Genomic DNA, 25565 nt, shown 5'->3' on the forward strand with positions numbered 1-25565 from the left:
ATTGGGAGGGGTGGGAACGACAAGGATAAAAACATTTGAATAGTAAGTAATAATTGTGAAAGATAGAGAGGGCGAGAAAGAGGGAAACTATTGTAGAAATAACACACAGAGTCTGTGTAGATTATACCACGTTGGAATAGTCTAAGATATCCAATGCAGTTTAGTGAATTGGAGTCTTCATCTGCATATAGCATTTGCAATAGTGAAATCTGGTGGTTTCTATCTCCTTCTTTTTCTTTTGTTTTTTTGTTGCTGTTGTTGTTGTATCAACCCTTCAACAGCCGACCAGATTAGATTTTCAGGAAATTAAACGAAGATGAGGGAAAAAAGGGCTTGGAAACTACAGAGGAGATTAGGGTTGGGTGTGTCGCAAGCTTCAGCCCTCTTTATTCGTTTCTTATTTAGCAGGGCTTCCCTCTTCTTTTATTCTGTTGAGTATGTGTCCAATAAATGTTGATGACTAGTGATGTAACATTATACAAGGCATTCATTATTATGCATATATATATTTATGTATTTATGTATTTATGTATTCGTTAGTTATGATAGGCGAATATAGTACAAATAAGGAAACAGAAAATAATAATTATAATAAATTCACAAAATCCATTCCAGATATATCTTAAGTTTGGATACTTTACAATGGGGTGTTGGCTAGTTTGTTAATAATTGCATCGGTGAATTCAGTGGTGGTGGACTTACCGCCTATATCCTTAGTAGTATGCTTACCTTCAGCAATGACTTGTTTAACGGCATTAGAGATTCTGTTTGCAGATTCCTTTAGACCTAAATGTTCTAGCATCAAAGTGGCTGAGAGAATCATACCTGTTGGATTGGCAATGTTTTGACCCTTGATATCTAGACCGACGTGCCTGGAACCTGGTTCGAAGACCGCATATTCTCTACTGAAGTTGGCACCAGCAACCAAACCTGGGCCACCGATCAGAGCGGCACCTATATTACCCAAAATGGTACCGTACATAGATGGAGTGACCATGACATCGAATTGATGTGGTTTAGCCACTGCCTGCATAGAGGCGTTGTCGACGATGATCGAAGAGGTCTTGATATCTGGATACTCCTTAGCACCAATCTCGGTGACGGTGTTTCTAAACAAACCATCACCCAGTTTCATAATGTTGGCTTTGTGAACAGCGCAGACGGAGTGCCTGCCGTTCTTTTGTGCAAAGTCGAACGCAAACCTGGCGATTCTTGCAGACTTTTCCTTGGTACTGATTTTCAAGGATTCTACAACACCTTCCACGGACTCATGTTCAAGGCCGGAGTATTCACCTTCTGTGTTTTCTCTAATGACGACGAGGTCCACGTCTGGGATCTTTGTTTTGACTCCCTCCATGGACTTGAAGATGGCCACATTGGCATATATGTCCAGTTGCTTTCTAAGGGCGACATTCAAGGAGCCGTGACCAACCTGGTCGGCAGGTGTGTGCCATATACCTTTCAATCCGATCTTGTTTCTCTTCAGGGACTCAACAGCCAACTTAACGTTTTCTTTGTTGTCTAAACCAGAGATTTCAACAGTTTCCCAGTCAATGGGGATGTTTTCAGCTTTAAAGATGGAGATCACAGAGTCTGTGATTTCTTTACCGACACCATCACCAGGTAGTAAAGTGACTGTGTATCTACCACCATATTTCTTTGGCAGTATGGTTTCTTGTAAAGAGGTAACGAAGGTTCTTTTGGTAATTAATCTTCTTAACATTGTTTTTTTTTTTGTGCTTCAATTTATGGTAAAATCAATAAAAACAAAACAAAACAAAACAAAAGAGGGGAAGTAGTGTCTCAATGTATATTATATTTATATTTATATTTATATTTATTTATTTATTTATTTTGAATGCTCCTATCTGTATATACACGTAGAGTGATGCAGAAACTGGGGTAGGAGAAGAGAGAGAGAGAGACGAGGGAAGGTAGGAAAGCCAAAGTACAAAAAGTTTATATTTGCGTATATGTTCAAAGAAATATATCCTTAAAAGAAAAGAATATAAAGAAGAGGGAAATAAAAAAGAAAAAGAAAAATGGGAAAGAACGGAATTGATTAGTTATATAGAACAGGAGGGTTTCTATATTTTAATTTTTTTCTTGTTGTCTCTTTCTTTTGTGGTCTTTTATTTGGATCTACTGAACAAGAGATGACACATAGAGCAAACTGAAGGATAGATAGACCATAGAAAGAAAGAAAATGTGCTTTAAAGAGAAAAGAAAAGAAAAGAAGAGAAGAGAGAAAAACAAGGTCTAATCAGATGGATGGTGGTAGTAAGAAATGCCCAAACAGTTATTATTGATTGGATCTCGAAGCTTACTTTTGCAGGAAGAGTGTGCAATACACGAATGCATGTGTTTCCCTCGAGAAAAAGAGAAAGAGACAAAGGAATGGGATGCACCAACTGCTTCTTATTCTTCTTGTCTTCCAATGAAACTACAAAATGCCATCGAGTATTGTTCACCTTATGACACTCTGTATGGCAAAGGATTATTATTACCATCATTACGATTATGATAATCATGGTTATTATTGACAAAAAAAAAGAGAAAGAAAAAAAGAAAGAAGGAAAATACTTTTTGAGCCAATAGTAATGGATAAGACGCAACAGAAGAAATGAATAAATGAATCCGTGACAAAACGCTCTGATTAAAACAAAGAAAGAAAGAAAGAAGTAAAATCAGAAATCAGATTTCAAAGGCATTTCACCCCTTTTTCTTCAAAAAAAAAAAAAAAAAAAAAAAAAGGTCATTATGTTCTCCGAAATCACGGCAATTTGACTGCTGTGACTGAAATAACAAAAAAGAAAACGAAAAAAAAAAAATAAAAAACAACAAATAACAAACAAATTTGACTCCTTTCTCTTCTCGCCCTTCCCTGTCCCCCGAGATATCGGAAGTCACGTGAATGTCCATGTGTAATTTTGAAACAAGCTCAAAAAAAAACAATATTGGAAAGAAAAAAAATCTGTGTCAGAGTCTCTTGTAATTCAAAAGCAGATAGTGTAAAAGGATGGAAGTGAAAGTGTCGAGGCAAAACGCTTGGCAGAAACTTTGTTTCAACATTTTTCACTTTCTCTTTTATACCTGGATTATAAAATTGTTTTTTTTTCTTTTTGTCTTTAGAGCTAAAGGGAGAAAAGAAAAACACACACATAACAACAAAACAAGTAAATAATAATTGTAGTTATTATAGTCATGATGAGCTCAACAGTAATTCAAGAATATAGATATATCCTTAGACTTTTACTATTGAACAAAAGACTATCATTATCAGAATTGCGAAACGTTAGAAAATACTATATAGCTACGAAAAAATATCAAAATCCAGTAATATGTAACAATATGCTACATAGTGTCAGAATATTCCTTTCTAACGAGACAGAATATAGACGGTTAATGGATCTATATAATCCACTGAATCAATTAACTAAACGCGAACGAATTTCTAAGACAGCTAACCATGTCGGTTTGAAAGTTCCTGAATAAAGACTTGATAGCAGCAGCAACAATAATAATAACAGTAACAGTAATAATAATAGTAATAATAATAAATCTGTATCGATTCGTATAAGAGAGATAATACCATATCTCCACCAAAAATACTCAAATGAGACATCGTTTTCTTTGTATTATGTAATAAACATATATATTCTATATATGTTTATATATATATATATTATTATTGGCTACCTTTTTTTTTTTATTTTCTAACCCGCTTGTTTCTCCTCCACCTTTTTTTTGTAAATTTAATACTCTTTTCTTTTTTTTTTCCTTTTTTTTTCTTTTTTTCGAACATCGACAATAACTACGGCGTAGTGACGTATTGATTACCCCCGCTAAATAATCATCTTATTGTGTATTATTTGCCCTTGACTATTGTTTTACGTTAGTCTTTTCCACGGAAACAATATTCTTTTTTGTATGAGGAAATACTGGAAATCTGTGAAAAAATGAATGAAACAATAGCGTTCTTATCATCAATCATAGATATATTGTTCTAATAATCCTCCAGCCACATTTTGATTCTTTCGAGCATTATAGAGTGGAGTTATGATGTCACAAATTCTTAATCTGGGTTTGTAAATGTGTTTTTTTTATTGCTTTGGCTTTTTTTTTCTTTATTCATTATCTGTACAAATACATGCATATCTTAAACTCCTCATACATATGTGAATATATATATATATATATACTAGATTGTTCAACAAAACTACTTTACTTAAATTGAAAGCTCATGGAAAGAAGAAAATAAGAAACTACATAATTTATTTTTTTTTTAACTTAATGTAACACATGTAATCAAAAACATCATATAAACTATACACAGATATACCACACAAATTCGTAAAAGACTCTATTTATTTTTTTAAGAAATGGGTATTGATATTCTTCAAACATATTCATCCACTGATATTTTATTAGCAAACGAAAAATGGGTTAAAAGAAATTTCCCCTTAAAATCACAAAATTCAACCACTTCCTTTGCTCCATTTGGCGCTCAAACTAAACATGAACCACACACTTTCTTCCTTGGTTGTTCCGATGCACGTTATAACGAGTCTTGTCTCGGCTACAATCAAGGTGAGGTATTCACTGTAAAAACTATAGCAAACATTTTTAAGGAAGATGACATTTCTACTGCTGCCGCTTTAGAATACGCTATTGATTGTGTCGGCATCAAACAAATTGTGGTCTGTGGACATACCGACTGTGGTGGGGTCAACACTTGTCTTTTAAAAAGAAGAGATTTATTGCCAAAGGCAAATTTATCGAAACTGTACTACCATTTGGAAGATATCGATCGGATTATAGAAAATAACTGGAGTTATATCACCGAGACTGTTAAAGATGAAAATAATTTGTTATTAAGAGGTAAGATAATAGCTAAATTGAACGTTCTTGCCCAAATTGAGAAATTGTTGAAGCTAGATGTTGTCAAAAATGCAGTAGAACTTAAAGGTCTGAAAATATTAGGTTTGATTTATGACGTGGATACACATCTAGTAGAAAAAGTTTAACAACAACAACAACAACAACAACAACAACAACAACAACAACAACAACAACAACAACAACAACAACAACAACAACAACAACAACAACAACAACAACAACAATAATAATAATAATAATAATAATAATAATAATAATAATAGCTCTTATATATATTTTCTCACAATTATAGTTTTCTTTTTTTTTTTTATTTCTTTTTATAGATTTATAATATATTCCAGTTGATCGTATATATCATTCAAAGAGATTTGATTTTTATTCTTCTTCTCTTTTTTTTTTTTTACTGATCCTCTTTTGTTGATTTAACATTTTTATATTTATATAAAACTTCTTATTATCTTAAAGATACTGACACCTTGTTTCTGAATTCGGAAAGGTAATTACGAGACGTGTTTCTTGCGGAATTGGATTCCGTCGTAATTCTGTATTTACACACCCATACATCCAGAAATTTATGCACAACTTTTTTTTTTTTTTTTTTTTTTTGTAAAGCAATAAGAATTTAATTCAAAACAAGACATATACATATATATACTAATTAATAATTGACTATACATTAATCTTACAGTTTGGTTCTTTTTATCAGTTTAATTTTTCAGATAGTTGGTTTTTTATATCCATGTCTAAACATTCAGTATACCACTCTTTCCTCACAAGGTACATTTATTTTCTAATCTGCTCCCATCGTTAGACAAACATCATTTCAAGTATGGATAGGTTCGGCAACGTTTCTGTATTGTCACCTCCACAGTTTCAAAACCAACATCAAAATCTACAACAACAGCAACAACAGCAGCAAAATTCTTTTATTCAACAACAATATATGTCTGCTACACAACCACAATTGTTTAATAATTCTAATACTACGAACAATTTTACAAGATCCGCATTTTCCCAACAACCTTTTACTACTATGTCAAATCCCATCTCTAATATGTCCACCTCCGCAGCTGCAACCACTAATAATAACAACAACAATAATAATAGTCTTATTAACAATTCATCATTATTCTCCTCAAATAACTTCAATAACGGAAATATAAACGCAATGAATAATCCACTTTCAACTACCACTACCACTACCACTACTGCTTCAGGTGTAAACACATCGTTATCCACTAGGAATACTAACTCTGGACAACCTCAGTGGTTCACTAATTCAAAAAAGAGAGCCATTCCACAAAATATTGTCAAAAGACCATCTTTTAAACGTGTCATAAATCCTACCGGGAAAAATCCAAATCCATTGAATCCACTTAATAAAAAAAATGAGGACTGTTCTAATGATGATGGATTTGATACTATCAGCTTTGGTTCCAAGAAAATTGTTTCCCTTAACAATGAAAATAACTTTAATAACTCCACTGGTCTAAGCAATGCTGTAAACAACACTTTAAATGCTGATAATTTATTACATGATTCAACTGATGTGCCACCGATGGTTTCATTAAACGATTGGAAAACAGAAGAAGAGTTTAAGTCCACATCAATTTTACCTATTAACAACAATGTATCAACTTCGACTACTTCACTTTTCACATTACGTTCCTCCAATAATAAAAATAATAATAATAATAATACAAACAAAACATTGAACAATAGCTCTCATATATCCCATGTAAACAATGCTTTTGATAAGGATTCCAGATTAACTAACAATAACGGCCTTGTTTCTTCACCTAATTTTACTCCAAATCAACAGCAAAATAACAACAGTAACCATCTAAATGGCGAGGTGTCTAATGACACAACAAACCCATCGCAACTGAAGCACGAATTTGCTATTATTGTGTTTGGTTATCCAGAATCTGTCTCTAATTTAATTATTACCCATTTCTCTAAATTTGGTAATATTTTAGAAGATTTCCAAGTTTTAAGAAGTTCTACAGGAATAAGTAAATTTAATCCAAAGACTAATGGAAAAAAGTATCCAATCTTTACTGGTGATGGATGGATTAAATTAACTTACGATTCTCAAGGATCTGCTATACGTGCATTACAAGAAAATGGGAAAGTTATTACTGGTTGTATCCTTGGAGTATTACCATATAATAAAGAAATTGTGGAACAACTGGCTTCCTGTAAAATATCAAAATCAGAAAATATTGGAGAAAATGGGATAACACCAAGTATCAGCCCGATAACTGATGACTCTATTCATACACCAGCAATATCTAGTATAGAAAATGGTGTAAATGTCATAGCCAATTCAGATCTAAACAAAAATGATAGCAATTCTCCAATGAAAACAAGTAATATAACACAAGGTAGTAAATTTTTATCTAATCATAGATTAACAATCAAAGATGGGAAATCATTATTTATTCATAACACAAATGCAAACAATCATAATTTCTTACAAAATTTAGAAAAGAAAATGCGTGAACAAGAACAATTGTCCCAAAGTAAATATAATTCTACTTCAATTAATTCTACAAATAATACATCTTTATCAAAGAATCAAACAAATACCTTGTTACATTCAGTTAATAATTGGTTATTTGGTTGGAATAACTTATAAAATGCATGGTGAGGGAGAATTATAGTCAGGTAGATTGTGTAATATATATATATATATAATAAACGATTTTTTATACATGTCTATTTATATATATTTATAGGTAACAGGCATCTGTAAATTTGTATAATATTGATAGGGTCATGGAATTTATTACAGATTAAAACCTTTCTTTATTTTTTGACTCCTTTCATATTAACTAAAATATCCTTTCTGGATCCAAGGTATATTTTCATTGGAAAAATATGTTGTTTTGTTAACTCATTCATTTCAATGGATATTATAGGTGAATGATTGATTGTAAATTTAAAGTCATTAATAATAATACCTTTATAATAATAGCCACTTTCATCATGTAATATTTCAAAAGTCTCTGAATCATATATCTTAACTGAAATTTTTAAATTTAAATCAACACCTCGATCACCAATACATTTGTTCATTGGTGTAAGACGAATAAACAATGCATTACTTTTGATTTCTTTATCAATATTAGAAATCTGGTATTGTATATGTCCATGATTATAATCATGCTCAAGAGTGGGTGATGATGGAAATTGAAATGTAAATTCCTTTCTATACGGTAATTCACCAAATTTTCTATCAATTCTTTGTAATAAAATATTTTTATTCAATTCTAAATCTTTAGTATTATTCTTATCTTTGGAACAATATCCAATTAGTTTAAATTTATTTAAAATAGTTTCATTACTTGAACAAGTACATATTAAAAGATAGTTATGATTTGTCTCTAAGGGGACATTGTGTTTCTCATAGTGCTGTATATAGTAATACTGATCAAATAAGATCGGCTTAGATAGATATAAATCATCTTTATCAAACAATTGGAAGTTTAGCTTTAAATCATTTAATTTTGATAAAAATTGCAAAGTAATCATTATTTCTTTATCAATTTTGGATTGAACACACAGTTGGAACGTTGGGTTAGTGAAATATTGGGGGTGTCCATAGTTTTTATTCATCTGGTCTGTATAAGTAAGAAATTCTGTAGATTTATAAATATCAGCAGTGTCCAACATTTTCAATTCAATATTATTTTCTACTGAAAAACAATGGATTGTGAACCATTTAGATATATTGGAGTAACAGATAAACTTTTTATTTTTACCCTTTGGTATATTTATCTTAATTAGTTGCAATCCAATGTTAGATGCACTGTCTATTGGCATAAACAATGGATCAGTCATTTTGTCTGGCACAGGTTGTAGATATGCATAATGCACTTCAGTAAAATGGTTTGGTGTTAAATGTGTCTCCAAAAGAACCCATACAGTTTCATTTGCTGAGGCAGATTTGTTTTGGATCGAAAATATAGGTTTATCAAAATTAGATTCAAATTTATTAAATATTTCTGTATCGTAATAAAAAGTGAATTTGGTTTCAGAGTTAAATAATTTGTTTGTATCCCAGTTAATATAAATTTGAGAGAACTTATTTTCCAGTTCATCCTCTGATATAGTGAGAGTAGATTTAGAATTTAATGGATCTTGAATACTAAGTTCTCTTTTCTTTGAATCAAATCCAAGAATAGAATAATCATGGTTCTTTAAAAGAGGGGATCTTAACTTACTAGAGTCATCGCCTGTTCCAAGAGCCATAATACATAAATTGGCCTCGAAAAACTGTTTTAATTTTTCAAAGGAATATTTCTTAGTAGAACCAATTTCAGGTAGTAACCCAGTCAATAGATATGTGTCCATGGCCACATTTGATCCACTGCTCTTATATGTGCCACCATGAATTTGTAAATATGCTAGTTCTACTATTTTATCTTTAATATTATTACTATATAAAGATAATTGTTTGTGAGTTTTTTTATTGTATGGAATATGATCTGTATCAACAGAAATTAATCTATTAATGCAACCATTAAAGCATAGATTAAGGTGATATCGATTACTTGGTGCATCTGAAAATTTCTCTATTTTGGGATAATATTCATGTTTAAACCTATTAATATTTATTAAAGAGGTAATTAGAGAGCAATTTGATATATCTGGATTTTGTTCAATAGAATTAACAACCCCCTCATTGACAGATAAACTTGTTACATCTGGGTATCTTTGTGTCAGACTTGTTGATTTATCAAGATTTAGTTTCAATAATTTAGTATTATTCCATGGTATAGGTGAAGCATCCTCAATATTAATGGGAGGATACATCATATTTCCAACCTTGGAAGTCTGCCAAAATTTCTCATTATTCTTATCATAATTTTTCATTTCTTTTCCTATTTGTAATAAAAGTTTTATCAATTTTGAGTTCTTTTTCTTCATATTTTGGGAGTATTCGATCAATTTTTTAAATTTTTGTCTAGTTATTAATTTATCTCCTAAATATACATTTTTCCAAAGATTGTTTACAGCCTCCCATATTTCATTATCAGCATTAAGATCGCTTTCTTGTTTTATATTTGACTCAATTTTAGTTCTATCTGTGTGTACTTCAGAATTACCTTCTATGCTTAATAGTTTAACTTTATCTGACAACATTTTACCTAGAGTTATTTATGCATAAATTTTACAACAGATATATACCTTATCAGTTGAATTCTTCGTTTATCACTTCATTAAATTGGCATTACCATTTAAGATGAAAATAGAAAACGAGGAAATTTAGTTGGCCATTTTTGTATCAGCTAAAAGGTTTTAAATAACCTAACACGCACAAATCCATACAACACGCTGTTAATGTCTGTCTATATGCGTATTATTTCATATCTACTTGAAGTAATTAAACATCTCGAAAAATCATATTTCCTTTTCTTTTAAATTTTTTTGTATATTCCTATTTTTGACACATCTATTTTTTTTGGTACAGAGTTTTCATATGATCTATGGCTATTAGGATATACCTCATATAAATAGACAGATCAACCAACCTAAGCGTATTTTAAATCAGTTGGGAGGTTTGTAACAGTTTGTATGATAAATTATATCAGCAGAGTTCTAAAATACATCAAATAAAAAGAATACATAGTCTAAGTGTGTGTTTCAATATACATTGAATTGGTAAAATGGATGGTTGTCAGTCACCTTCCTCTATTTTTCTTATTAAAACATTCATTGGGAGTAATATTGTTGCTTTAGGTTCTGGAACTCCTTATATGTATTCGTATTATGCACCACAATTATTATCTAGGTGTAATATATCCATTAAATACAGTAGCAATATTGCATTGGCATTAAATATTGGTAGTTCATTGTTGGGTACGTTCGCTGGAGTTCTAGTTGACATTAATCCTAGAATAGCCACATTAGTAGGTTCGATTTCCACATTTCTGGCTTATACTATCTTGTATATATGTTATAAAAATGCAATTTCTTCTATTTTATTGATCTTTTTGGCCTTAGTTTTAGTAGGTTATGGTGCCATATCTGGATTATACTCTGGTATGAAGGTTTGTACTACTAATTTTCCAAATCATAGAGGTATATCTGGTGCTTGTCCAGTTTCCTTGTATGGGTTGTCTGGTTTATTATTTTCATTGATATGTCGTAATATCTTTAAGGGGGATATTCAGGCAGTTTTTTTATTTCTATTAATTGCATGTTCTTTAATGACATTTATTGGTGTCTTCACATTAGATGTTTTTGATTATAATTATATTAAAGATTTAGAATCCAAGTATGTTTTAACAGACACTATTAGTAGTCAACCAGAACTAGCTGCAACATTGTCCAATTCTGCCGAGGATGAGGGGTCATTTTTGAAACACCATATGTCAGATTTTACAGAGTCTTTCAACGATCATGCTGCACATCATTATAGGACTGAATCTAAATCAAGACATTCAACTAAAATAGCTCGTTTCTCAGGAGAATTAACAAGAAACTCAAGAGTAGGATCCCCAGAATGTATCGTAAATGAGATAGCTGATGGTGTCCACTCCTTATTAAATAAGTCACCAGGACCATCAGTGAGTAGTGTAAATGAACTTTTCAGTAATAATAATCATTTAAAGAATAATTTAGTAGTTAATTTTAAAGAAATAGTGAAAAATGATCAAAATATTTGGGACTGTGTGAAATCAAGTAAATTTCTTTTATATTATGTGATTATTGCAATTTTACAAGGTATTGGTCAGACGTATATATATTCTATTGGATTCATTGTACAAGCTCAAGTAAATTCTATGTCAAGTGATAATAGTAACAATAATAAGCCAGTAGATACAGCTACTATTCAAGCAACACAAGTGGCAATTGTTTCAATATCCTCATTTGTTGGTAGATTATCATCTGGATTTTTTTCAGATGTTTTAAAAAAAAGATTAAACTCACAAAGGATATGGACTACTTTTACTGCATCTACGTTTACAATAATTGGATCTATAATTATTATTAGAGTCGATCCAACAAAACATTCGTTGGCTAATGTTTATAAATCTTCAATAATATTTGGATATGCGTTTGGTGCTATGTTTGGATCTTTCCCATCTATTATAGCGGATTCATTCGGTACAAAGAATTTCAGTAAAATATGGGGAGTATGTACAACAGGTTGTCTGATTACAATTAAATGGTATACAGCAATATTAGCACAAAATTTATCCAATTATACGCAACCTAATGAATCAACATGTAAAGCAGGTGTTAAATGTTATGAATATACTTTTTATGTTATTAGACTAAATGCCTTTTTAAGTTGTATTTTAATTCTGTTTATAATTGGGAATACTTATCACAAAGCTAAAATCAATTAATCAAAAATTTATATGTGTATGTATTTATGTATATCGATATACTTGTCAAATAAATATGTCTTCTAGTAGTTTAAATGGAATTGGTATTCTTTCAGCAAATATCTTATCAGAGTTACTAAAATCAAACCTTCTACCAGCTGCATCCCCACAATACCACTTCCAACAATTTTTATCAGTTGATAAATTATTCATTTTTAATTGAAGATCTTTCATAAATTCATCATATAAACCTATCCCTGGCTTGCGCATCTCCTCAAATTTATCTTCCACAGTAATAGTGGAAATATTACTGTTTTCGTTACCTTCTTTGCATATTTTAACATTCTTAAAATGGGCCAATTTAACAATGTTATTTTGGTTAGATGCAGATGATATAGTTTTACTATTCATTAATTTAGGTTTCTTTGTAGAAGAATATATCCATAATCTTTTCAACAATTCATTACCACCTCCATGAGTTTTTATATCCTCTAATATAAGATTGATCTTCATATTAAATTTATGATAACTTTTTGAATTTCTTGGAACTGTTAATACACCACCTTGATTAGTGAAAATGACAATAAGAGCAAATGGATCGTTTTTGATAATTTCAAGCAATTTCTGTACAACAGAGACATTATTATTGTATTTGACATATTGCCAATCATCTGCAGTTTTGTTGAAAATGGCATTTGATGTCTTTGGTTTAATTAACGTATGATCTAAATCAAAACCATAAAGATTTGGTGACTTATCAAACCTTACTGTTGTGGTTGGTATATATTTAATTATATAAGGTTTAGCTATAGTCTGATGCGACATGATAAAGTTAATATGAAATAAGCAAAACCTAATAAAATCAAGTCACTTATACCCCAAAATCAAAGGTAGAACAGGAAAAAAGTTAGAGGAGGGGAACTGGTATATATGGTTCACCTTTATGGAAGTTTCCATTCAATTTTATAGTAATTTACGTTTATTCATTTGATTTTTATTTCAATCTATCTATTACTCTTACTGATTATTTTCTGTGATGGGTTTGTTTTTATGGAAGTAGTTTATAGGATCAACTTTGAAAAGTTGCTCGAGAATAGTAAGAAAAAGTATATTTATTTATTTATAAAGAAAATATATACAAGTAGATTACATACCAAGTAAAAGAAAAGATTTATTTCTTAATGAGAGATAAGAATACCGTAGTGATCATATAAGTGTCACTTTATCCACAGTTTCAAAGTATTTACAAATATCTGAAGTATTTTCATCCTTTGGAATGTAAATTTGTTTAATTTCAGATATTTCATTCTCAAAATCCATTGCGTCTGACATATTAGAAGGGAAATCAAGGATTGTGATCTTGTCACCAACTTGACAATGTTCCTTGATGTAGTCTCTTAACAGAGAGACTAACATTCTATCAGGTAAATGATATATATATTCCCTATTACCATATACAGACTTTATATCATTCAAAATGGCTTCATATCTTCCATTCGAATCATTTCTGAAACTTTCTATCACTTCGAAAGGATCAATAACCAAATTTGAAACGAGGTTTAATTGATCTAAGATTTTCTTAGTTGAGCTATTATTATTATGGCTAAAATATAAAAGATTAACATCAATCTCACCAGGAGTAAACAATGTAACTCTTCTTCTTAAACCTTTCATCATATTAGTATATTCTATATCTGAAAAGGTAGTCTTCTTTTGAGTTCGATCTAGGGAATTGACAGTAAAGACAAAAATACCTGTACCTACTAAAGCCATCAATATGATATTTCTAAAACTTGGGACATCTCTCTTTGTGGTTGATGAAGACGAAGAACGTTTGTTAGAGGAGGACTGATTAATGAACCATCTCTTTGACATAATTGAAAAAGAAGGCAGTGGTATTAAAGTAAGCGGTTTTATTAGTTGATTCATACAAGGGCGAATCAATTGTCTTGTTGGAACTCTTATCATTTGTAAAAGGGATTGTTACATCAAATGATTTGTTCAATAAACAGTTACCTGACTGATCAAAAGGATCAACTGGCTTTGCAGTTATTGTAACTTAGTGTAAAAACCCTCGTTAAAAATTAGTCCTCAACAACTTGATATTGATAAAAAAATAGTATATGATCCATATGATCTTCCTTTTCTCATCTAACTTTCTGTGTGATTTCAACATATAAGGTTTTTTTTATAAGACTTCTCTTTCTTTCCTCGTACTATTTCTTTCGTTCGAGCCTTTCTTTAACCCGCTCAATAGAAAAAAATAAAATTTCGTATTAGACTAAATTTGAAATAAGGAAAGAAGATATGAATTACACAAACATTATTACCTACATGTACAAGTTTTGGTAGCCAATATTCACTTTTGGCTTATTTAGGTATATGTCCTTTATTAATAATTGAAGAAATTAGGATATTGAACAACCCAGATTAGATTGCAAAAGAACATAGTCCCATTAGTTATTTATATATATACATATATTCATCTAGTTTTATCACCCCATGTCATTAGTTGCTTTAGCCCATACCTGTGCACATTTGCAAAATTGTACTCGAGTTAGATTATCATTAACTTCGATTCCTTATTCTAAACTACAGTTGCAATTCGCTTATAATCTCTATAAACAGGGTTTCATTTCTTCATTACAAAAGGGGTCTACGAAAGGACCGGATAAAGAATATGTAGAAGTCACTCCAGATAACATTTCTACAAGAAGGTTATGGTTAGGGTTGAAATATAGAGAAAATAAACCAATTTTGAATAAATGTCAATTGATTTCAAAACCAAGTCTACGTATCATGTTAAATAATAGTGATTTAAAGAGATTATGTTCCGGTATCATGATTCGTAATGTTAAACCTCTACAGCCTGGTGAATTGATTCTGGTTAGAAGTAAAGGTACTGTTATGGATATTAATGAAGCCGTTCAGAAAAAACTTGGTGGTGAGGTTTTATGTAGAATAGATTAAATTAACCAATTATTTCTATATTCCTTTATCACAGATGTATATGTCCATAGGAGAGAAATATAAAAATAGAAGTGTTTTTTTTCTTTAAAAACGCGATTATGTATTAATTATAAATAAGCTAAAAGAAGTTTCATGTATATAATCTATCATAATATATATAATTTATCCGTTCTTATTTTGCCCTTGTCTTTAACTTTGCATTTTTTTTTACGTTTTTTTCTTTTGCTATGTGTTCACTCTAACACATCAATTAGTTCATTAAGCTACAACCATTAAGCAATAATCACAAGATCTTTTTAGTTAAACTTATATATATAGAAATAGGTCGTTTAAAGTAGTATACAACTTTTTTATTTATATGACTAAACCAGTCATGTTCTGAGGAGGGAATTACAAACATAAAAAGAGCAAGTAATCAACTTGTTTATGACATATAATACGTTTACTACCTAGAACTAATTTAAGACGACTTGGTAGTCCTAGCTTATATAATACTGAGAGGCTTTTGTGTATAAAGAAACTAGCAAACTGTCGTCGTTTTCAAGACTATCATAATATACTTTACTGCTTTTGCTATAAGACGATGCTGGAATTATTTTTATAAATTTAATGAATATATTAATCTTTCAAGAAAAAGAAAATAGAACCTCGGAATTTAGGGAAATCTCCTTTTCCGCAATAGTCAGAGATGAAAAAAATTGCGGAATGTTCTGGATATCCTTCTTGTAAAGGACGAAAAGCTATGATGAGAGATATACTTCTACTTCTTTTAGAATATAAAATGTGCAGAATAATTTTTGGTTTGTTGTTCTTTATATGTGATATAATAATTGTACTGCTTCAAGGAAGTAGTAAAGAAAAACGGATATACAGATAAATATGGTGTTTATAACCATAAAGAACAAGAATGCTGTTGTTAATTAAAGAGTTCGTAGTATTTGTCTACATCGACAGCAGGCGTCACACTCCCCTTAACTCAAGTCAAACACAGCTTTTTCTTGAGATCATGTGATAATCTTATGGTTATGTGTTTTTGATAATAGTTAATCTTGTTGGAATAACAATATATCTATATATGTCTACTCTACAATAACTAAATAGTACACGCTTTTGTACTATATCTATTTTTATTTAATCCTTGGTTCTTTGTTTGTTCGTTGTCCTTTTTCCTAGTTGTTCTCTTGTACTTATGTTAGTTATTTCTGCTTTTATGTATGTTTGTAAATTTTTGCCAAAAAGGAAAGTTTAGAAAAATATCACTAACCGTCATTTTGTTAAACAAAACTCTAAACAGTAATATCAGGGATAATACATATCACGTGACCAAATTAAAAGTGAGTAAAAAAGTAAAATGCTCCAGGGGAGGTTCGAACTCTCGACCTTCAGATTATGAGACTGACGCTCTTCCTACTGAGCTACTGAAGCCTCAACTCGATGTGAGGTGTTGTGGAATAGAATAGTTATAACCATCAAGATTACATAAGATCCTGAATGAATCTAGAACCAATTAGTGTATTAATAAGCCATACATGTGCTACAACATTAGATGCTGCATAATAAAAAGATTGGATTACATAAGATCTTGGCAAATCTAGAATTTACCTATTGTTTTATTAAGTCCCACGTGTATTACTAATCACCATGATTAGAGAATTGGGATGCAGTTCTAATCCAGTAGTGCACCTAAATTAATATAATAAATTTTAGGGTTTGAATCAGTCAAGTCATTAATGTAGTAATCTGAATAATCGATCGAGCTCCAGAAAACATATAAAAGGACAACGTTTTCAGGAGATAAAAGATCATCTTCCATAATCGTTTCTTGTAAATAATTTATATATTATGTATAAACAAAATAGAACAAGCAAGTAACAAGTTAAGTAACTTCGAATAAGTACATTAGCTCGATATAAGCCGCTTAATATATAAGACCGTTTTAGTAATTATACTATCGACTATAGTTGATTACTGTCTCGATTATTTGAATTACTATTAATATTATTTGCGCTTCCCTGGAATACACAAAGAACTTCACCATACCATACTACAACATGAGGCATTGAAGTAAATAATATATTAGTTCTTATTATAATATTAAATGGATATTAAAATAATTAAAGACAGTAATTATTACAAACTGTAAAGCAATTACTAGACAATCTTAATGTATTAAACAGATATATTAAGCTTATGCTTTTATTTGTTCTTTTATTTTTTTTATATATGTTGGAATTTGTAGCACTTAGCGTTCATTGTCATGACAAACATTCTTAAGTTATAGGTGCTCATTTTATTTTTGTATTAAATATATATATTTACTTATTATAGACTGTATACAGTATAAATTATTTTATTTATTCTAACTTTTTTTTTTGAAGTTTTCTATGTTTTTGAATTTTTGAAAAACATATTTAGTGAAAAATAAAATGTTTTCTTAATATTATGGTACATTTGTCTACCATATAATATACAGAAAAAACTAATTAAAAATAGTTTTTATGGAAATGACGGTAATGAACTCTTATTTTCCAATAATATAGCATATAAGATATATATAAGAGAAAAGTTACGAAAAATAGTCTTATCTTCGGAGAGTGTTGTCTTTTTATACGTTGCAGAAACTCGATCAAGTATTCAATTTAATGTATTAGTGAATTTGTAATTCACATCCTAATTATTTATTTGTGAGAATTCAACAGGGCCTCAAAAAACATGTAGGATAATAAGTTATGGTATAATAATAATACGTGGTGTAGTAACACAATAGAGTGTTTTAGATTTAGTTAAAAATCTGCGTAATGTTGGTGGCGGTAACATCTTATTATATAACATGCAAGATATTTGAAGAGGTGATTTTAATGAATTGTGCAATTAAGGAATAAGTAAATTGGTTTCTTAGTTTGTTAAAATGGTATGCAGAGAATGTACATATATATATATATCATGTTTATAATCAAGCTTAATTTGGTCCTTCATAATTTTTATTCTCTTTCTAAAACATTTTTCTTCTCTAAAAAGATTTTTTTTTCTATAAATAAAAAAGAATGTTAAAAATATACTGAAGAGAATACTTTAATATAGAAAACTGGTAAATATGCCGTCTATTGTCTAATACCATATATTTCTATTTATTGAATTCGCTTGATATGTAGAACAAATGGAATGTTTTTTCCTGTAATGTTGTTGAGAATGAGCGCCTGTAGTTATTGGAGACATAGTAAACATTCTCAATATTATATTAAATAGATTTAGTACACAAAATTATAATAGAGTTTTTCACTTTCTTTCTTTATATATAACATAGAAGTAATAATATACAAAGATTGTAAATAAGATAAAAATAATGTATGATGAAATCCTTGACTTTATATATGTTGACATTAAGCCATTTTCCTCTACGAACAGTAAGATATTTAATAAACAAACTCAACAACTTTTGGTGATCTCCTAACAATTATTACTCAACAATTTATCGTTTAGTATCTACTAAAATCTTATTGTTCTATCTATTTCATTCTAGAACATTCTATTTCAACAAATGTATATATTAGAAACAATACTAATTAATCATGACTTTATATTTCAACAATATTTTAAGTTCATAATGGCTTTGTATGTGTGTATTTATGGAAAGTCATATTGGTTATTATACTTGAAAGAGTTGTGTACTCAAATGGTGATTATTTTTATGTTTTGTCAGCCCTTTATGTATTTTTTTTTTTTTTTTTTTGCAATTAAAGAGTAAAAAATAAACAATGGGTAAAGAGTAAATCCAAATATTCGTAACAAACAAATAACAATTTTATTTTAATATTTAAACAATAAGAAATTGTCATGGAATGTTTAAAAAAAACTGTAACAAAAATAATTTGAGAATAAAATATATTAATATTAAAATTATAAAAATGAATAATTATTTATACCATATTTGGATCTTTAATAGAACATATAAAGTAGGTCATACATATAAAAGTACTGCAATTAATATAATAATTGTTACTATAGAATTAATAGTTAAATGGCTGATTACAGGACAAAAATCGTTAAAAATTAATAAACTTATAAACTAGGCAGAATTTATAAAAGATTTTAAATCATGTTACAATATATTTTCTATACCTTTACTTTATAATATATGATACAAACCATGTATATGTAGATACTAACTCACATATTGTATAAATATTCTAATATATTTTGCTTTCAACTTACTCCAAACACCTGCTTAATTTTATAGATTATAAGATTTAAAAAAAAAAACACTGAATGTAGTTACTTATCTGAACAAAAGTTTTCCAGAAGGATAAATATCCAACATGACATATAATAAAAAGCTTTTCTCTTTTAATAACTTTACATTTCAATAATTATTAAATGTCTAATTACTAGAACAACTAATTCTTTATCAGCGTTTGTGATACCCATTATATACTTGTTAAAAAAATACATAATTTAATAAATGAAACAATCGTTTATATATAAATGTAGAAAACGAAGAGAGAGAAAGAGAGTAAGTGAATTTGAAATAGAAAATAATTAATGATGTATTTTCTTATTTTTATTTGGTTTCAATACACAAAGAAAAAAAAAATACAAAATCTTTTTATACAATTATTCCACATAGATATTTTTCATTTCAGCCACTTCTACTAATACAAACCATAAAGCAAACTTTTTTTATGTAGTATAATCTGAAAATTCAGAAATTTTTTTCTAAAATGTTTTCCTACATGGCCTTCATATAGTAAATATTATTGATTTAACCTCCTAAAAATGTCAACGGATCTTCATTTTTCCACCTTCTCTCTTTCTAATACGTTTGCTTATGATTTAATGGTAATTTTCCCTTTATATATATTTTTTACTACCATAAATACCTAAATAAGCTATCTTATCTTACATGAAGGAAGTTATGAAGAAAAACTTGGAAGCAGTTTATAAAAAGAAATAAAAAACTGTGTCAGGATAGTAAAATATTCAAATCAAAGTAAATTGACAAATAAATATATGTTATTATAATACACAAATATTTAGAAATAAAAAAATTATATAATTTGTTTCAGATTACTTATTACATCAGGCCCATTTACCCAATAAAGCCATTAAACCTGTACCACAACACATGATAATATATGCAACTACCATTTTCTTAAAACCTTCACGACCTTTAAATTCATTAGAGAATAAAAACTCATGGGCCATTAATTCTACCAAACCTGTATAAATCAATATACCTGAAGAAATAGAATCAAAGACACCATTTGAAATTAATGCCTTTCTGGATCCAGGAATAAAAGAATGTCTAACGCCAATACCAATAGCCACTGCAATAGGTGTAGTCAAAGAAAATGCCAATGCCATCAACCATGGTGTAAATCTTTTGCTTTTTGGCCAATTAGTTTCTGCAATTCTTGTTCCTAAACCCAAACCTTCAAACATTTGATGGAAAACAAGAACAATAAATAATGTTTCAAATTCATCACCAGACACAGCTAATGACAATCCAATGAAAACAGAATGGAAAATAATACCAAATTCTAAAAACAACACTGCCAAAATTTGGGATGAATAATTTTCCTTATCATCTTCCTGCAAAGGTGTCCCTATTTGACTTAAATCTTGATGATTTTTTTGATGATCATAATGACCTTCACCGGGAATTGCTGTAAAAACTCTTTTAGACTGCTGTTCAGGTTTATTCTCCACATCATTATGATTTAATTTTACATCACGAACAAATACCTTTCCTTTGTCAGCCAAATCTTCATTATCAGAATCATCTAACAGTTTTTTATCATCATCTACTGTCGATTCTTCTTCATGGAATGCACCTTCGATTAGATAATGACTAACAATTTCTACTAAGAAAAGTAAAAATAGAGACATCAAACAAATACCAAAAGCCCATGGATATTCTGCTAATGTACCACCTAAACAATCATTACTCAACGCCTCATTCGCGGGTTGTAACAAATGAATAAATGCTGTTGCTACAATAACACCAGACCCAAAAAATTTTGCTATAAAGAAACACCAATTAGGCAATCTGACAAAGGAATATCTAGATGAAAGAATAGGAAAAAAAGCACCAAGAGCTGATGAGATTAGAATTATAAAGATAGATAAAATTCTTAAGTTAGTCTTTCCATCAAAATCATTTTCTGTAGGACATTGTGATGGGGCCGAAGATTCATCATCATCTCTTTTAAACAATAAATAAAAAAGTGGGTTTGAAGTATCCATAGTTAACAATTTTTCTGAGGCTATCTAAGTTTTTGTACTTTCTATATGTTTATACCACTCTATATTTTGTGTTGTGTTATACATAATCACTGATTACAAGATAAAATGGAACAAAAGCAAGTTTTGATTTACACAAGATGAAGAAATACGATACAAAGCGACTTATTCATTCGAAAGGATTACAGTATCCAACAATATCCAGCTTGCATTGCTATTCTTTTTATATCTTTTATATATCTAACCTTTATTAATTAAGGTAATGTATTTTAACCATTACAGTTAATTTAGTAAAATGTATATTCTGAGTAGAAAGAAAGATCTGATATCAATTAGAGTAAAATAACCTTTACAGTATTTTTCAAGAAGAATTGTTTAAATGATTCCCTTCAAGAACAAAAAAAAAAAAGAAAACAGGAAAAGCACAAAATAACAATGGTACTATCAAAGAATATCACAAATAATTGATTGTCTTTCTTGTCATTATAAATGATAAATTTTGTTGTATAATTTATGCAAGAAATAACCTTTACAAAGGGCACTGTAGCATACATAATTTTCTAAAAGACCTCTTAAAACTTTAACAATAAAGGCTCTATTAGAGCTAATACTGTTTTGAAAATAATATTTCACTTAAATTTCTACATTCATTCTTTTGTTGGTGTAGGTTCTTTTATTGAAAAAAAAAATCAACAAAAACTTGCTCTTTAATGGCATATCCTAAAAAGACAAACAAAACACAATTCTTGGAGAAGATTACAAGTTCTAAGCAGCAGATATAGCCAAACCTACTGAATCAAAAACTACATGACTTGATAATGTTACAGATAAAAAAAGATATTGGTTTAGGAACCTTTAATTTTTTTAATAACATTAAATTTTCAATTGTAAATAGGAAATATTATTGTTATTATTGAATTTTTTCTTATCCTCTTCATGTATTTCAACAATTGAGTCTGTATTTTCAATACATAAAATAAAACTTTTTAAATCTACAGAAAAGTATATATCTCTCTATATACTATTAATATCTTTATTTACGGGGGAATCGATTGAATGACGTTTCATTTTGAATACTAAACTTGTACCATACGAATTCTCTTTATTTGAATCTTCTCTGTTAAATGATTCACTAGAAGACGGTAGATTGCTTGATGCCAGTGAATCTGATCTTGTGGTAACATCTTTGCACAAAAGGTTAGAACTTCTTGATGGTTGTTCTGTAAGAACATTATAATATTGCTTACCCCCTATACAAATCATTTTATTTTGATGTGAAAATAGCTGTTCTTCCCTATAATAAATTTTACCACATGGGCATACAAATTTCTTCTTTAAATGGGTCTTTTTATGTCTGATTAAATCATGATTTCTAACGAAAGCTTTATTACAACCAGGAAAATCACAACTATATGGACGGTCTTCTAAATGTGTTTGAATATGCGTTCTAATATTATATCTTCTCTTAAAAAATTTACCACAATTTGGATATAAACATTCAAATAACCTATCCGGTAATTCTTTAACGTATCTATCCAATTCATCTCTAGACAACTTTGTAAATTTTCTTGATCCTTTAGACGGACTGACCGGCTTTACCTGATGCTCAGATTGCTCCAATTGTCTGTTTAGATCTGAAAGTAACTTCTTTGACGAATCTCTTAATTCTAGGGTTGATGATGGTGTTTTATTGACATGTATAAAACTTTCATTTAATTTGCTTGATTTAGAAATAGCAGGAATTTTTTTCAATTCTTTTTGTGATGAATACACAAAAGGGATTGGGTTTTTAATAATTGTTGATTTAGAGGGACTCCTCGTGTCATGATGATCTTCAGATGGTGGCATTAAAATACTAATAGGACTAATATAGTCTTTAGTTCTTATTGGGGTATCTTGAAATGTGGTTGGAAGATCATCTAAAAGAGTAGCTTCTTTAAAGTTATTATTAGTAGGCGATCTATTCAATACATCATCAGCCAGTGGCTGCAATGAAATTAGATTTGTATTTATATCTAAATTCTGTCGTAGATCATTCCCTAAAACAGGTGAACCCTTATCCAAGTATTCACGAGTAGGTGACCCAACATACAATCTGTTTGGACTTGCACGAATGGGTGAAGATAGAGCACTATCCGTTAGAAAATTATCTTGATCTTTTGGAGTCAAAGTTGTAGTAAAATTAATTTTCAAATTCTTATCTTTAATCCTTTGAAATTTTTGTTTTGTCGAATCGTTATCTGATACATTATTTTTAAATCTGTATTGGCGTCTCTTTGGGGAACTGTTATTAATACCATTACCATTACCATTATTGCTTTTATTATTGTTCTTGCTCGTAGAATGCAATGAATTTACAAAGGATAGTTTTGTGTTTTGAATTTTCTTGATAGGCGAATTATTCGTACTTTTGCTGACATTAAATTCTTTTATTTTTTTCTTAGGTGTGTTATTTAACCTTGAGGATTGTGTAATATCACCTAATACAAACCTCACTGAGCTTAAAGCTTGCTGCTCCTTTAAAATTTTTCTTAACTCTTGTTGTTGTAGCTGTGTTTGTTTCAATTTTTCTTCTAACAACTTATTCATCTTTTTCTGTTTTTGGATCTCAATATTTAATTGTTCTTGTTGTTCCAACAATTGCTGATCCATTTTATTTAAATTATCTAGTATCCCCGTGGCCTGATTACTATTATTTGAATCATTAGTAGTATCTTGTATTGGAACACAAGGTAATGGATTAGAGTTAACATAATCTAAGAGAAGCTCGTCCCAGATTAAAGAGTTCATAAGTTCTGCTGGAGCCACATTCTCTTGACCTAAATTATTTTTATTATTTATAAGAATATTGTTACTTTCATTTTCTTTATTATTATCATTATCATTACTGCTATTATTATTATATGTATATAAATTATTATCTGTTTCTATATCAATAGGTGTCATTGGAATATCTTGATTATCAATAGGAAAATTATAATCCCCATACACTTTTTTATTTTCCTTGCCATCATCATGAGCGCCATCAGCACTATTGCTAGATAAAAAAATGTCAAATTCATTAAGATTTATATCCTCATATTTACTAAATGTAGTCCTCTTTTCATTTTTGAATAAATCAATAGGATTTATCATCCACCTAGTTTCATTTGAATCCATGAGTAAGACAAAATTAGTTTCACTTTGATTGTTTCCTTTTTTTTTTACCTTCTACTTGATTTACCTTCTGATAAATAATGAACACTTATTAAATGTAATAAGCAAATATTAATAGCCAACAATGAAAACTTGTTACTAGTTTTGAAAAAAGCAAAAGCAAAATGCAAAAAATAGGTCATACAAATATGCCCATATAAAACTTAACAACTATAATGTTTGCAATTCTGGTTTATGTATATTACAATGCAATTAACTTTAGTGTTGCAACCTAATCGCTTTAAGCCAACAAAGTACTGTAAAAGAACAATTTTCTCTTGTTTTAAGGAGCAACAAAATAATTAATATCCTTATACCAGTTTCAATCTCTTACTTTCTATTGCAGGAATTTTTTCTTTCTTCCTTTATCTTTCTAATTTTTTTTTGATTTGCAAAATTCTTTTTTGAACAGATCTGGAAAATTCAATGTTTACATATTACCAAAAGAGGTAAACATAGTGATCCCTCCACTGCATTACCTAAAATAGCAAAACAGGACAAAATGGGACGAATTGTGAAGATAAAAAAAAAAAATAAATAAAAGAAACAAAGATCACAAAAAAAGTTCTTAAAGCAACATCAACAAGCATAAAAGCAAGAGAGGGACGAAAAAGGAGAGAAAAGGATCAACACTCTGCCATAAATTAAAGAAAAGGTTGTGCCACCTCTTCATCCTGATTTGACTCTAACTAGGACTTGTTGCTTACAATATTCTATTGTCTTGTACTGTTTCTTGTTTTAGCACCCAACAAAGGACAATATTTAATATCATTATTTAATCTCTATTTATATTCTCCAGAATACTGTTTAAATGCCTTCTTTTTATCTATATATAAATATTATAACTTATTTCATCCTTTTCTTCCTTAAAATTTATATCAAAGTCTATTTTTCTATATGTATATATAGTAATAA

At 29.4% G+C, this 25565-nt stretch overlaps 11 protein-coding genes and 1 non-coding gene across 12 annotated transcripts; 5 read left to right on the forward strand and 7 right to left on the reverse strand.

Annotated features, from left to right (window-relative positions):
* Nucleotides 1-637: 637 nt before the first annotated feature.
* On the reverse strand, nt 638-1723 carry IDH1 (isocitrate dehydrogenase (NAD(+)) IDH1; the record flags this gene model as incomplete). The annotated part of the gene is made up of 1 exon (XM_064860020.1): nt 638-1723. The coding sequence occupies one exon, from the start codon at nt 1721-1723 to the stop codon at nt 638-640; it is 1086 nt and encodes a 361-aa protein (XP_064713393.1).
* Nucleotides 1724-3204: 1481 nt separating this feature from the next.
* Nucleotides 3205-3495, forward strand: FMC1 (Fmc1p; the record flags this gene model as incomplete). The annotated part of the gene is made up of 1 exon (XM_064860021.1): nt 3205-3495. One exon carries the CDS (start codon nt 3205-3207, stop codon nt 3493-3495), a length of 291 nt encoding a protein of 96 aa, XP_064713394.1.
* An 887-nt stretch (nt 3496-4382) lies between these two features.
* On the forward strand, nt 4383-5027 carry NCE103 (carbonate dehydratase NCE103; the record flags this gene model as incomplete). The annotated part of the gene is made up of 1 exon (XM_064860022.1): nt 4383-5027. One exon carries the CDS (start codon nt 4383-4385, stop codon nt 5025-5027), a length of 645 nt encoding a protein of 214 aa, XP_064713395.1.
* Nucleotides 5028-5731: 704 nt separating this feature from the next.
* Nucleotides 5732-7543, forward strand: NUP53 (FG-nucleoporin NUP53; the record flags this gene model as incomplete). Its single annotated transcript, XM_064860023.1, has 1 exon — nt 5732-7543. The coding sequence occupies one exon, from the start codon at nt 5732-5734 to the stop codon at nt 7541-7543; it is 1812 nt and encodes a 603-aa protein (XP_064713396.1).
* Nucleotides 7544-7713: 170 nt separating this feature from the next.
* RIM13 (Rim13p) lies at nt 7714-10053 on the reverse strand (the record flags this gene model as incomplete). Its single annotated transcript, XM_064860024.1, has 1 exon — nt 7714-10053. One exon carries the CDS (start codon nt 10051-10053, stop codon nt 7714-7716), a length of 2340 nt encoding a protein of 779 aa, XP_064713397.1.
* Nucleotides 10054-10577: 524 nt separating this feature from the next.
* PWA37_003501 (uncharacterized protein) lies at nt 10578-12266 on the forward strand (the record flags this gene model as incomplete). The annotated part of the gene is made up of 1 exon (XM_064860025.1): nt 10578-12266. The coding sequence occupies one exon, from the start codon at nt 10578-10580 to the stop codon at nt 12264-12266; it is 1689 nt and encodes a 562-aa protein (XP_064713398.1).
* Nucleotides 12267-12311: 45 nt separating this feature from the next.
* Nucleotides 12312-13070, reverse strand: TPP1 (polynucleotide 3'-phosphatase; the record flags this gene model as incomplete). The annotated part of the gene is made up of 1 exon (XM_064860026.1): nt 12312-13070. One exon carries the CDS (start codon nt 13068-13070, stop codon nt 12312-12314), a length of 759 nt encoding a protein of 252 aa, XP_064713399.1.
* A 381-nt stretch (nt 13071-13451) lies between these two features.
* On the reverse strand, nt 13452-14213 carry AIM36 (Aim36p; the record flags this gene model as incomplete). The annotated part of the gene is made up of 1 exon (XM_064860027.1): nt 13452-14213. One exon carries the CDS (start codon nt 14211-14213, stop codon nt 13452-13454), a length of 762 nt encoding a protein of 253 aa, XP_064713400.1.
* A 534-nt stretch (nt 14214-14747) lies between these two features.
* MRPS8 (mitochondrial 37S ribosomal protein uS8m MRPS8) lies at nt 14748-15215 on the forward strand (the record flags this gene model as incomplete). The annotated part of the gene is made up of 1 exon (XM_064860028.1): nt 14748-15215. The coding sequence occupies one exon, from the start codon at nt 14748-14750 to the stop codon at nt 15213-15215; it is 468 nt and encodes a 155-aa protein (XP_064713401.1).
* A 1352-nt stretch (nt 15216-16567) lies between these two features.
* On the reverse strand, nt 16568-16640 carry PWA37_003505. Its single transcript has one exon. It is a non-coding gene; the product is annotated as a tRNA-Met (tRNA).
* A 3651-nt stretch (nt 16641-20291) lies between these two features.
* Nucleotides 20292-21458, reverse strand: PWA37_003506 (uncharacterized protein; the record flags this gene model as incomplete). The annotated part of the gene is made up of 1 exon (XM_064860029.1): nt 20292-21458. One exon carries the CDS (start codon nt 21456-21458, stop codon nt 20292-20294), a length of 1167 nt encoding a protein of 388 aa, XP_064713402.1.
* A 1011-nt stretch (nt 21459-22469) lies between these two features.
* On the reverse strand, nt 22470-24614 carry SWI5 (DNA-binding transcription factor SWI5; the record flags this gene model as incomplete). The annotated part of the gene is made up of 1 exon (XM_064860030.1): nt 22470-24614. The coding sequence occupies one exon, from the start codon at nt 24612-24614 to the stop codon at nt 22470-22472; it is 2145 nt and encodes a 714-aa protein (XP_064713403.1).
* Between the last annotated feature and the right edge of the window lie 951 nt (nt 24615-25565).

Source organism: Arxiozyma heterogenica, assembly GCF_036370985.1.
Source record: "Arxiozyma heterogenica strain weizmannii chromosome Unknown scaffold_27, whole genome shotgun sequence".
Taxonomy (NCBI): Eukaryota; Fungi; Ascomycota; class Saccharomycetes; order Saccharomycetales; family Saccharomycetaceae; genus Arxiozyma; species Arxiozyma heterogenica.